The 13602-nt window shown below is 47.0% G+C and overlaps 1 protein-coding gene across 1 annotated transcript in view; it reads right to left on the bottom strand.

Moving 5' to 3' along the window:
• Positions 1 to 13602, bottom strand: part of SARDH (sarcosine dehydrogenase) — a 56014-nt gene that overhangs the window by 25012 nt on the left and 17400 nt on the right. Inside the window, exons 4-6 of the mRNA XM_039348358.1 lie at positions 12601 to 12780; positions 10031 to 10154; positions 586 to 686 (exon numbers count right to left, since the gene is read on the bottom strand). Of these exons, the coding sequence (XP_039204292.1) occupies positions 586 to 686; positions 10031 to 10154; positions 12601 to 12780 (405 nt within the window). The remainder of the gene's footprint in view (positions 1 to 585; positions 687 to 10030; positions 10155 to 12600; positions 12781 to 13602) is intronic.

Genomic DNA, 13602 nt, shown 5'->3' with positions numbered 1-13602 from the left:
GAGTTGGAAGGGACCTTGGAGATCTGTTAGTCCAACCCCCTGCTCAGGCAAGAGACCTTAGACCATTTCAACACAGTCAAGATCACATGAGGAATTAGGAGTGCTTTATAAAACTTTAATAAGACCACATCTGGAATACTGCATCCAGCTTCATAGAAACTGGATTTTCATAGAGTTTTCATAGAATACTTTCCGATTTTCTATGCTTCCAAAATTCTGTGTAAATGTTAAAGCTATGGTATGTGTTACATTTGAAAAAAATATTCCTGCAAGCAAGGTTAAGTAGGAAAACGTCCTGCGCAGTAAATAGTGGGAAGCAGTCAGGAAGCCAGATGAATAGACAGGAAAATTCAGCCTCCCCCCCTTTGCCTCCCACCATGGAGTCACATTTATAGTTCAGGGAAAGATGGCAATCCTACATTGAGAAGGGGGACCCTCTGAGCTGCATGTGCAATGAGTGTGACAAAGGGTGTGTTCTCCCACTATGAAAAGATGCTTAGAATCAAGGGAAGACACCAGAATCACTCACAGCACCTGTGGCTACTAACATTTGTCCCACCAGGACAGAAGCTCTGCCGGACTGACCTGGATCCCCTCGATCTTCTCTGTCACCACATAGGCATGGTGCATGGCCACCAGGGGCACCTGGACGCCGGCCATTTCCCCCAGGGCTTGGGCCCACACACCTGTGGGAGAAGGAAAACAACCGCCATCATCCAAAGGGCATGTGGGGGGGGGAGGGCTTGGCTTTGAAGAGGAAGCAAGGAAGGGGAAGCCAGAGAATGAACCTGGCCGGGTAACCCTTGCAGAAAAAAGTACTTTGGTCAAGCACAGAAGAGGGAGGTCAAGCCTGCCATCTTCTCTCCTCTGCTGACTAGGCCATGAACTTAGGGATGGAAGCTGAAGAGAGCCCTCTCTCTGTCCTGCCACATCAATACCCAGCAAATAAGGGTTTTACACCTGCTGCAGGTAGAAACTCAACTCCTAATTGGAAGGGACTTGAGAAAAGGGTTGCTCCACTGAAAAGCCTCAGGGAAGAAAAAAATGTCCTGGATAGAACAGGCGGAGTTAACACTTTATACTGCACTGCTAAGTCCACACTTGGAATACAGTAATGCATCCAGTTCTGGTCACAGCACAAAAAAGACGCTGAGACTGTGGAAAGAGTAGAGAGAAAAGAGAGCAAAGGTGACTAGGAGGGTGGAGGTTAAAGCATACAATGAACAGTTGCGGGAACTGGATATGTCTATTCTCACCAAGAGAAGCACTAGAGATGACATGATAGCAATCTTCCAGCACTTGAGGGGCTGTCAGAGAAAAGAGGGGATTGACCTATTCTCCAAAGTACCTGAGGGCAAGACAAGAAGGAGCAGGTGCAAGATTGTTAAAGAGAGATCCAACCTAGAACTGCAGAGAAATTTCCTGTCAGCGAGAACCATTAATCAGGGGAATGGCTTGCCTTAGAAGCTGTGGCTGCTCCATCACTGGGGGTTTTCAAGAAGAGAGGACAGCCATTTGCCCAGGCTCTCCTGCTTGAGCAGGGGCTGAAGACCTCCAAGGGCCCTATTATGCTAGGTTCTACCCCGTTTTCCCCAAAATAAGACCCGGTCTTATATTATTTTTGCCTCCAAAAGAAGCATTCAGGGATGTCTTATATTTTTCGTGACACCTGATGTCAGAATCCAATTATATTTCATCTTTAATTATCAGATATAGAAGCTCCCAATTCTGCCTTCTCTGGATTCTGCCATCAGAGGGAGAGAAGGGGGAGAACAAAGGGGCTTTATGGCCCTCACTTCCTTCAGTACACTTCAAAGAGCTGAATGCTGAATGTGTGTTTATTGTTTTCCCCAAGGGTATTTGCCTTTCATGTAACCTGAACCAGACGTGATACTTATATCACTGGAAGGGGGGTTGATTGGGTGGGACTACTCCTTAAAACCTTGAATGGAGAGCTTGAACCCCAAGTCCTGTCTAGCATGCCTGCAACCATTTTCTCTTAATAAAGGATTCCTGTTGGAAGAATTATTCCAAGAGTTCTGTCTTCTTAAGATGCAAAGTGGGGTGGGTCCTTACACCTGCCTTGCCTCGTGGTGGCGGCACCAACAGCCCTGTCCAGCAGGAGGCCGCTGCTGCTGTCACAACAAGGCAAGGCAGGTGGGGGAGGGGTGGAGCTGCCCCACACATCCTGCACCTGCTTACTTCAGGGGCCCCCCCCAGCCAGGTGTCAGAATCCAATTATATTTCATCTCTAGTTATCGACTATGGAAAACCCCATTTCTGCCCTCTCTGGATTCTGTCATACAATGAAGGGAAGGGGGGTGAACAAAGGGGCTTTATGGCCCTCACTTCTTTTGGTACAACTTCAAAAGGGACTGAATGTGGATACCACCAAAAGGACTAACCATAACAATGGGGCCATCAGCTTTCATCTACTCCTCTCTGAAGTCTCCTGTAAGGACCCACCCCACTTTGCATCTTAAGAAGACAGAACTCTTGGAATAATTCTTCCAACAGGAATCCTTTATTAAGAGAAAATGGTTGCAGGCATGCTAGACAGGACTTGGGGTCCAAGCTCTCCCATTCAAGGTTTTAAGGGGTTCCCCAGTAGTCCCACCCAATCAACCCCCCTTCCAGTGATAGTTTCAAGTATCACAATTCCACTCCCTTTCTTCTTTCTTCCTATCGTCTGGATGGAGACTTCAGATAACTACATGAAAGGCAATTACTCTCCTTTGGTATGCTAACACTTCGAGGTTACAATAAACACACATTCAGCATTTAGCTCTTTGAAGTGTAAAGAAGGAAGTGAGGGCCATAAAGCCCCTTTGTTCTCCCCCTTCTCTCCCTCTTATGGCAGAATCCAGAGAAGGCAGAATTGGGAGTTTCTATATTTGATAATTTAAAGATGAAATATAATTGGATTCTGACATCCGGCCCCTCTTAACAATAAGAGAGATCCACCTGAAAGAAAACACAAGTATAAAATTTAGTCAGGCTTGTTAGGATACTCTGTGTGAAACTTCTTCAATAGCTTCGGGGCTCTGACATGACGTTTATGGACCCACTCATTTTGTGAGGGAGGGAGGTGTTTCCAGGCAACTAGGTACTGAGTTGCTCCATGATATCTCCTAGAGTCAAGGACTTCCTTTATTTCGAAGTGTTGTTCACCCTCCACCATGATTGGAGGTGGTGGGGGGGGGATTTTTGGCCGTAGAGGTGACTGATGCTCTTTTCAGCAAGCTGCAATGAAAAATTGGGTGTATTTCCCTGAGATTTTTGGGTAATTCTAATTCTACTGTTACTGGATTTATGATTCTTTTAATTGGAAAAGGTCCTATGTATTTTGGTCCAAGTTTTTTACAGGGCTGTAGGGACTTTAGGTATTTTGTAGATAAGTACACCATCTCTCCTATAATGAATGGTGTAGGCTCAACCCTTTTTTTATCGGCTTGTGTTTTGTAAGCCTGCCTAGCTTCATCTAGTGCTTTTCTGACTATTGGCCAGGTGTTTTGTAATTTTTCCATCCATTCTTTCAGCGAGGGGATCGTTGGTTCGTTTGGGGTTAATTCTGGCATGGGGTTGAAGCTTTGACCGGTGGCTATTTGAAAAGGAGTGTAACCTGTGCTGGAGTGGACTGCATTATTGTAGGCAACTTCTGCAAAGGGGAGTAAGTCCGCCCACTCGGTCTGCTGGAAACTAAGAAAACATCTTAAATATTGCTTAAGTACTGAGTTCATTTTTTCAGCCCCCCCCATTTCCTTGAGGGTGGTGGCTAGATGTCAGTCCCTGAGTGGTTCCTAAGAGGGATAAAAATTCCTTCCAAAATGCAGACGTAAATTGCACCCCCTGTCAGAGATGATGCGTTGGGGTGCCCCATGCAATCTGTAAATGTGTTGGATGAAAAGTTTTGCTAAGGCTTTTGCAGTGGGAATCTTTTGGCAAGGGATAAAGTGCACCTGTTTGGAAAACAAGTCCGTGACCGTCCAGACCACAGTATTCCCATTGCTTTCTGGCAATTCCACTATAAAATCCATGGCTATTTCTCTCCAGGGGGCTGAGGGACTTGCCACTGTTTGCAATAGTCCTGGCACTTTCCCTTGCAACCTCTTTGCCGTGGCACATTTTGGACAACTGGCTATATAACTTTCAATGTCCTTTTTCATGGATGGCCACCAAAATTGCCGTTTAATTAAATGTAAAGTTTTTACAAATCCAAAATGCCCTGCTGATTTTGTGTCATGGCAAAGGTGCATGAAAAGTTACTCTTTGAGTTGTTGGTATATATAACTTTTCCCCTACCCAAGGCAACCCGTCTCTCATTGTGCACACATTTTTGTTTTTCTGGAACCATTCATCTGTTTCCAAGCTTTTTCTGAATTCAATCCCAGTTTGGCTGTCCAGTTGTGGTTTTATTTTGGCTTGGGTTCTTGTGGTTACTGGTGCTGCCAGTTGTGACTCTGCCATTATTGGTCTAGAGTCTGTGGTTCGTGCGCTGTTATATTGGGGCATGCGAGATAGAGCATCTGCCAGGAAGTTCTTTCTCCCTGGTAAATGTTTGAGTTTAAATTGGAACTGGTGAAAATGCTGGGACCAGCGGGCTTGTTTGGGATTGAGTTTCCTGGAAGTTTTCAGGGCTTCTAAATTTTTGTGATCAGTCCACACCTGGAAGGGGATTTTGTTGCCTTCCAGGAACTGTCGCCACGTGAGTAATGCCCAACGTATCCCATAAGCCTCCTTCTCCCATACGGGCCAGCGCTGTTCTGTTTCCGTGAGTTTCTTGGATGTATATGCACAGGGTTGCAATACTGCATCATCATTTTCTTGTAATAGCACAGCCCCCACTGCCACATCAATTGCATCTGCCTGTATTACAAAGGGCTTGTCCATGTCTGGGTGCCTTAGTATTGGTTCGGCAGAAAAAAGTCTCTTTAGTCTCTCAAACGCTGCTTGGCACTCCATTGTCCATGTTAGTGGCTGGCTAGGTTTTACTGAGGATGCTCCCTTCATTTTTAGTAAGTTAGTGAGGGGCAAGTCTATCTGGGCAAATGAGGGGATGAATTGGCGGTAAAAGTTTGCAAAGCCCAGGAAACTTTGTAGTTGCTTTCTTGTGCGGGGTGGTGCCCAATTTAGTACTGCTTTGACCTTCTCTGGGTCCATTTCAATGCCCTGTGGGGATATGCGATAGCCTAGGTAGTCTATCCTTTCCTGGTGGAATTCGCATTTTGAGAGTTGGCATATAGGTGAGCGGCTCGCAGCTTCTTTAAAACCGCTCTGACAAGTTTGACGTGTTCTTCTTTTGTTTCAGTAAAGATAAGAATGTCGTCCAAGTAAACAAGGACCCCCTTAAATAGGTGCTCCCTTAGAACATCATTGATTAATTGCATAAAGACTGCCGGGCCCCCTTGTAATCTAAATGGCAAGACTTTGAATTGATAGCACCCCATGGGGCAGTTAAATGCAGTCTTCCATTCGTCCCCTTCCTTGATTCTCACGCGATAGTAAGCTTCCCTTAAGTCTAGTTTAGAAAAAATTTTCCCTGTCGATAGGTGTGACAGCCTGTCTTTCATGAGGGGCAGCGGGTATAGGTTGCTTTCACTGATTGTGTTCAGGGCCCTATAATCCACGCATAAACGTAAAGAGCCATCCTTCTTCTCTCTAAAAAGGACCGGGGCAGCCATTTTAGGCTTGGCTGGCTCAATGAAACCTCTCTCCAGGTTTTTTTTAATAAATCTTTCCATTTCCTCCTTCTCCTTTGGGCTCATGGAGTATAATCTGGGCTTCAGGAGTTTTGCCCCAGGCTTGAATTCAATGGTACAGTCTGTGGGTCGGTGGGGGGGAAGCTCATTCGCCCTCTCCTCACTGAAGACTTCAGCAAAGTCCCTATATTCCTCTGGTATTTCTGTTAATCTTTTTTCCTCTCCGATGGATGCTTTTTCTATTCTTGATTCTGGTAGCCTCCCTTGGGGTTTTAAGTCCATAGGGTCCACCTTCGGGAATTTGATTTCTGTCGTCCTCCAATTTACCCAGGGGTTCCATTTTTTCAACCATTCCATCCCTAGAATCATTGGGCATTCCATACCTGGGGTCACCACAAATGTTAAGTCCTCTTCATGGTTGCCCAGGGAGAGATGTATTGGCAAAGTGGCTAGGGTAGCTGGCACCCCCCCTGCTATGGATCCATCTAGTTGGCCAAAGGAGATTGGTTGTTCCAGTTTCCTGGATGGGATGCCCAGATTCCCCACTAGTGTTGGGCTAATGAGGCAGCGGGTACAGCCAGAGTCTATTAAGGCTTTCACCTTCACAGCTTCGGGCATGGGGGGGATTAATATCGTCACTGTTTTGAAGATGGGTGTGATGCATCCACTTACCAGGGGTTCGCCCTCCGAGCTGTCATCTGAGGCATCCACCGGCCCTGTGGTGTAGGCTGGAGTCCTTTCCCCTTGGTGAGCAGAGGTGGGGGTTTCTGCAATTTCCATCATTCTCATGGTCGTTTCTTTTGGCTTAGCTGAATACTTTCCGGGTTTGTTGATTGGGGATCTGTCTGGGTTGTGCTGGGGGGCCTTTGAGCGGCATTCTACAGCTCGATGCCCTTCTCTTCAGCACTTGAAACATCTCATTTGCTTCTTGGCTGTATCCGATGATTTCACCGGTTGGTGTGTCAGCTCAGGCGGGGGGCGGCTCCATTGTTTTCCTCGGCGATGCCTCTTCAATATGTCGATCTCTGCTTCCTCTGCCAAGACGTAACATTCCTCAAGTCGATGTGGGTCTCCTCGGGGCAGGCAAGCATCATATAGATCATAGTTTAGTCCGTCTTTGAAACGGCCAAGGAGGATGTCTTCTGGCCAATTCAGTTTGCTGGCAATGGCCCGAAATTCTTGTGTATACTCAGCCACTGGGCGTTTGCCCTGCCTCATCGTTGTTATTCTTTCACGGGCTTTGCGATCAGCCAGGGGGTCTTCAAATCGTCTTCTCAAAGAGGACATGAAACGGTTGAAGTTACTGAGTTCTGGTGCATTGGAGTCATGCAAGTTCACTACCCAATCCGCAGCTGGTCCATCCAGGGCAGATTGCACGATCCGGATGCGGGCTTTGTCGCTGGGAATATCCTGCCCATATTCCTCCATGTAGCTGAGGACTTGGGTTAGGAAAAACCCCAAGCGTGTTGGCTCCCTTTGAATTTCACTTCCAACGGTGGACGTCTTGGAATGGATCGTTGCCTCTGTTGTGGGTGGTAGTGCCTTCCGTCCAGATTGCCATCTGTGGTCCGGTAGGGGGTGGGAGCTCCTGGATCAGTAGATGTCCCTGGGGTTGCAGGTTCCATGTCCCCCTCGGTGTCTCTCCCTTTGCAGCTCCAGGAACTGGGGTGGCCGTAGGGTTCAGTATTCTCCTCTCCTAGGGAGCTGAGAGTTCTTTTCATCAGGTCAATAGCTTTCTCTAGGATCCAGTCTGAGTACGGTGCCCAGCTTCCTCCCTCTTCACTTGAGTGCAGGGATTTCTCCATCTCCTGCTTCCATTCTGGTTGCTTGGTCCCCCGTCTCAGGGTCACCTTTCTTGATTCCTTTCCCCACTCACTTTTCTTTCCAACTCCCATCGACCAGCGAGGCTTGTGGTCCTGTGTCTCCACCACTTCTTCTCCTGAGGAATCTGGCCTCTCGGATCCCAACATCTGGCAAGGTTCCAACTGGGTCAGCGGCTCTCTTTCCAGGGAGTTTTCCCCCTCTCTTGCTCCATTGTCTGACATGGTAAATTTTTGCAAAATCCCCCGGCAAGGGTCTTCCTTCCAGGTGGATTAATTTTGCAAGTCCTGTCTAATGTAAGGACCCACCCCACTTTGCATCTTAAGAAGACAGAACTCTTGGAATAATTCTTACAACAGGAATCCTTTATTAAGAGAAAATGGTTGCAGGCATGCTAGACAGGACTTGGGGTTCAAGCTCTCCCATTCAAGGTTTTAAGGGGTTCCCCAGTAGTCCCACCCAATCAACCCCCCTTCCAGTGATAGTTTCAAGTATCACAATTCCACTCCCTTTCTTCTTTCTTCCGTCTGGATGGAGACTTCAGATAACTACATGAAAGGCAATTACTCTCCTTTGGTATGCTAACACTTCGAGGTTACAATAAACACACATTCAGCATTTAGCTCTTTGAAGTGTAAAGAAGGAAGTGAGGGCCATAAAGCCCCTTTGTTCTCCCCCTTCTCTCCCTCTTATGGCAGAATCCAGAGAAGGCAGAATTGGGAGTTTCTATATTTGATAATTTAAAGATGAAATATAATTGGATTCTGACATCTCCCTTCCGCCGGCAGTGAGGAAAAAGGGGGTGGAAATGTAACGCCTGGGATTGTCGCTGGAAAGATGGTGGGGTGGGGTGGGGCTGCTGGGGACCCCTTAAAACCTTGAACCGTAGGGCTTCAGCCCTAGGTCCTGTCTAGAATGCCTGCAACCATTTTCTCTTAATAAAGGATGCCTGTTGGAAGAAATATTCCAAGAGTTCTGTCTTCTTAAGATGCAAAGTGGGGTAGGTCCTTACAGTTTCCCTGCAGCAGGAGAGAAACATAACAGAGCTGGAGAGCAGGTTAGTGAAGAAATGCTTTCAGGAAGAGAGAGAGGAGCTGGGCAGTGGTGCGTCAAACTCTACAACGGCGCCGGGAGGAGAAGGGGCAGAAAATGGGGCTGCCATTTCCAGAATGGAGAAGGAAGACGTGGGATGATGCAGGGTGGCAAGCAAGTGCTCTTCTCTGCTCTGCATCGCTGCGCAGAGCTGCTCCCCTCCCTGTTCTCCATTCTCTCCAGTGGTGGCGACCGAGGGCTGGCGGGAAGGGAATGTCGTCAAGCAAAGAATGGCGTGGCTGGGGGGGCCCTGAAGTAAGTAGGTGCGGGGCACATAGGGTAGCTCCACCCCTTCCCCACCTGCCTCACCTCGTTGTGGCGGCAGAGGCGCGAGACGTGTTCTTTTGCCCCATTGTGGCAGAGAGGTGTGATGGAGTGGGTGGGGTCCTAACTAGGGCTTATTTTGGGGGTAGGGCTTATATTAGGCCCATCCCCCAAAATTAGGATAGGTCTTATTTTCAGGGAAATACAGTATGTTCTTTACAACTTCTTGGCATCTTGCCATCTTCACCAAACAACTGTGAAGCTTTTTTCTTTCCTTTTTCATGCTGTACAATCTAAAGACAATAGTGATAAGCTCAGTCTCCACCACAGATTCTACCTGGTTCTTCACAGATCAAGGCTTCCATGCAGAAATCCAAAAGTTCTCATTTTTTTGATAAGGAACTCAGAGATGACACCCTGTTCTTTGTGGCAGCCCCTCAAGTTTTGGAAGACTGTTTGAAGAGTATCTGGAAGCTTCAGCTGCAAAATGCAGTGGGACAAGCTCTGGAATGCCACACATTTTATTGTTGTTCTGCAAGTTGCACTGGCCGTCCCTAGGTCCAATTCAAGGGGCTGGTTTCGGTCTTTAAAGCACTTCATGGAGCCAGAGTATTTGTGGGGCCATCTTCATCAATTACTTCTACCCATCCCCCATGAGGTCTGGCAGAGAAGGCGTGTTGTGAGTCCTGACTGAAGAAGAATTTTATTGATGGCACACAGGAGATGGATCTTTTCTGCCATGGCACCCCTCTGAAGAACATTCCGCCCCCAGGGAGATTGGCCCTGTCTTTGATATCCTTCCAGAAGACTCCCAAAATGTGACAAAGATGGTGACCTACAAAGATGGCTTCATTGTGTTTAGCATCAGTCTTTTTCCACTGTCATGCTCTTAATATTATTGTTGGGTTTTTAAATCTACTTATTTTAATATTTTGGTTTTATAATTGTTCTGCCACACGTCACTTTTCTGTGAGATGGGCTGCTATATCAATGTGATTAAACATAAAATAAAATTCTAGGAACTCCTTTTCCCATTACCTTCTTCTGACCTGGAACCCAACCTATCCCAGTTCTAAGCTGGTTAAACCTGCATTCAGAGGACCAGAGAAGTCCCAGCCCTCCTTTTGGGGGAGCCAATTGGGTGCCTTCCTTACCACAGCAGTTCACCACACAGGACGTTTGGATGGCTCCCTCTTTTGTCAGCACAGCTGCCACTCGTGGGACCCCAAAGTCATCCGTTCTGACTTCAATGCCAGTCACAGGGCAGTTTTCAATGATCTAGAAAAACAGCCATAAACAAGAGCCATAAACAGTCCTGCTCGCCTTGTCTTGAGTCAATTTCAAAACAAGTAACCAGGTGGTGCCTATTCAGTGATGATCCCTGCATGGTTCAGAGGGAATCTGGGTCTTCCCCCGAAGATCTGGCACAGGATTTCTGGCAGCTTGGACTGCGTGTGTGGCAGGGCCTTGGACCGGAGTACGCCCACGTGGACTCTGGGTGGTTGCAGATCTCACAGAGCACCAAGGCTTACTGAGGAGGTCCAAGGGCTGGAAGGGCACAAGAGACGCCTCAGCGTTGTTGAGGAAAGGTGAGGAGCAGCCCTGACCTGGCACAGTCAAGAGCCCGTTTGGACTCACCTTGTCGCAATGAGCTGTTCAGTCAGTTGAACACAAGTGGCTTTATTGACAGACATGATTCTTTGGTTTATTTCTAAACCTCATACTAATCTCTCAGCATTGGTGCAAAAAATAAATGTCTTTAATAAAAGAGCAGTATGCTCTTATTAATTGGTCCAAATCGGAATTGATCCCAGTGGGTGAAATTTGGGTTACTCATTCATTTAAAGAGTCTGTATTTGTATTGAATCCATTAAATATTTAGATATGTTATATACATCAAAAGAGATAACTCAGTAATATGTAATATAAATAAAATATAGAGAGAGGTTTCTTGAGATAGTGATAGGAGTCATAAAACATTGCCCTTTGAGGAAAAGTGAATGGTTTCAAAATGAATATTGTTCCCACATTAATTTAGAGGAATTTGAGAGGAATTCCAGTTCATATACTGGAAAATATTTTCAGAAAATAAATTATTTAGAAAATTTCTATGGTGTTCTTTGATTCTGAGAGCATCTTTACAGAAAATGCTATTATCACTTAATGAGGGAAGATTTAAGAAATATCACGGTAGAACATAGAACTTAAGATCATAGGGCTGGAAGGGACCCTGGAAGTCCTCCAGTCCAACCTCCTGCCTAAGCAGGAGGGTCTATAGCTGTCAGGATTGAATCGCTCTGAGGCCTGCTGGCTTCTATCGCTAATCAACTTGCCACAGAAAAGGGGGGAGGAGTAGAAAGTGCAGGGAGGAAACAAAATTCCAAGAAGCCGTTCACGAACCGTGAGAGTCTGCAAGAACGCCAAGGTCATTAGCGCAGGTGCTCGATGGAAAACTAAACTGCTCCCATAACAAAAAGAAATATTACAATTGGACAATGTGAACACCTGGTGGGCGGGGCCACGAGAATTTGTTGTTTAAATAAGGAAGCTTTTGCATGGGAAAACTCAGAGCTGGTTTGGCTTCTTCAATGCTGAGATGGTGTATCCAATAAGGTTTTACCTCATGGGACACAATTGCCTTCAGGAAGTCTTTCGCTGTGCCCGCTAGTCGGATGGTTGACACTACCCTCCTGATCAAATGGCTGTCCAATCTCTTCTTGAAAACCTCCAGGGATGGGACACCCACAACTTCTGGAAGGAAGCCACACCACTCTAGGTGGCTTACAAGCAATAACAACACAATATAAAAAAATATATACATAAAAAATATAAAAAAATGCATTTTGGATGGTTGGCGAGTGGCCCAAAGGCTCACCTGACCACAATTAATGACTTTTTTTTTTTTACTGAAAACCAGTGTTTTACTTAGTTTCCACTAAAAATTGCTCATTGGTACAATATGCTTACTTAACGGCCATAACATTTACTTAACAACCACTGCAAAAAGGTCATAAAACTGGGCATGGTCACATGGTGAGCCACTTAACGACCAGCACAACCATATTTCTGGACTCAGTTATGGCCATAGGTCAAGGACTAATCAAGGGATACGTATCGTTCTGCAGGGGAAAAGCAGATCTTCCCAAAAGGTGCAGAAGGGGCAAGGAGCAGCAATTCAGAAGACAGGTGGAGAGGACTTGGGGGGCGGGGGGGGGAGATCTGTGAAGCCAGACTTTGCAGAATACGTGAATCACCTGGAAAGGCAACAATGAAACCCTCCCCTCGCCATTTCTGTCCTTGGGCAAAAAGAGCCATCATTGCTTGTTCAACTTCATGGGTGGCTGGCCGAAGCTCTGTCTGCCCGACCCACGTTGGAGAAAATGGAACAACCACCCGGGGGGGGGGTGGCTGTCTGTCATTGCTGCCATCTGCCCCTTCTCCAAATATTTTGCTGCCCAAATAAGGTCCCTTTCAGCACTCCCAGGTTCTTCCTAGAAAGGCTGCACCTGCAGGAGCTCGTAGTTTAATATGCTTGAGAGCCCCCCAGGGATGTCCCCCCCCATGAGGTCAGTTTGCAAAAGGGCAGAAGAGGACCTTCTTGTATCGTCATGCTCGATTCTCTCCTTAAGGAACTCAGACGATCTCAACAATATCAGGCAAGTGGCTTTATCTCCACTCTTTCTCTATGGCCATTTAAATCTTTTAAATAGCTCAAGGATCCTACCAGAACCCCACGGTTGCTGGCTGCCCGAGCGAGGCACATGCAGGTCCCTGCAGGATCCATTGTGCCGTCCTCCGGGACATAGAGGGTGCCGTAGAGGTCATCCACGTTCATCAAGGGATACAGCTCTTTGGTTTCCCCCGGAGACAGGACGTGTGATTCAATGCCAAAAACTTTGCCCAGCTGCAAAAGAAGAGCCGGAGTTTCCAAAGGGAACGATCAAATGACCCCCATAAGCAGGCAGGAAAGCTACAGAGGCCTTGCCCAGCCCAGGCAATCCTGAAAGCCCTTCGGGATAAAATCTGCTCCAATGGTGCACAGCTGGATGGTCTATTATTGGCTGCAGGCAAAGTTTCCCAGCCAGAGGAGGCCTTGGTAAAAACGGGGCAGCATCAACTCCTCTCTGGGGTTGCCATCTCCCATCCCAGCAGACTCAGAGAGGGCCTGCAGGAGCTCCTGGCTGAGAATGGCAAGGGAGCTGCAAGCTGCAAGAGGTGCCAAGCAAGTCAACCAACAGCTCCTTTCCCAGAAAAAGAAGAGAAACGGGGGGGGGGGGGGGTATCTACACTCCTCAGAAGCAAACTCTGGAATTTCCTGCCAGGCAAAGAAGCTACAGAAGATCAGGCCATCCTGGAATCACTGGCTACATATTGGCTTCTTCCTGTAGGAACTTTTGCATGTGCTTCACTATCCATCAATGAGGGATGAGCTGGATGGGACCCTGGTCCATGCTGAGTGCCTGCTGCTGGAAAAATTGGATGCAGAATGACTTTGGCACATTAGCTGGGCCTATTTGTAGAAGAGTCAGCACTGGACAGAGTAAGCAAGATGCTCTGGGAACATCTCAGCCAGCTCCTGCAAAAGGATCCAGAATCTGGTGGCCAGACACACCATAGAGAGTAACCAGATGACCTCAATACGAGGCACAGAGGAACCCTTCCCTAGGCAAAAGGGATTTAAACATGTTTTAAGTCCAGAACATTCCAACACTATTCAAAACCAGCC

Source organism: Crotalus tigris, unplaced genomic scaffold (assembly GCF_016545835.1).
Source record: "Crotalus tigris isolate CLP2741 ecotype Arizona unplaced genomic scaffold, ASM1654583v1 scf7180000018142.649072, whole genome shotgun sequence".
Lineage (NCBI taxonomy): Eukaryota > Metazoa > Chordata > Lepidosauria > Squamata > Viperidae > Crotalus > Crotalus tigris.
This window is presented reverse-complemented; position numbering and strand designations above follow the sequence as displayed.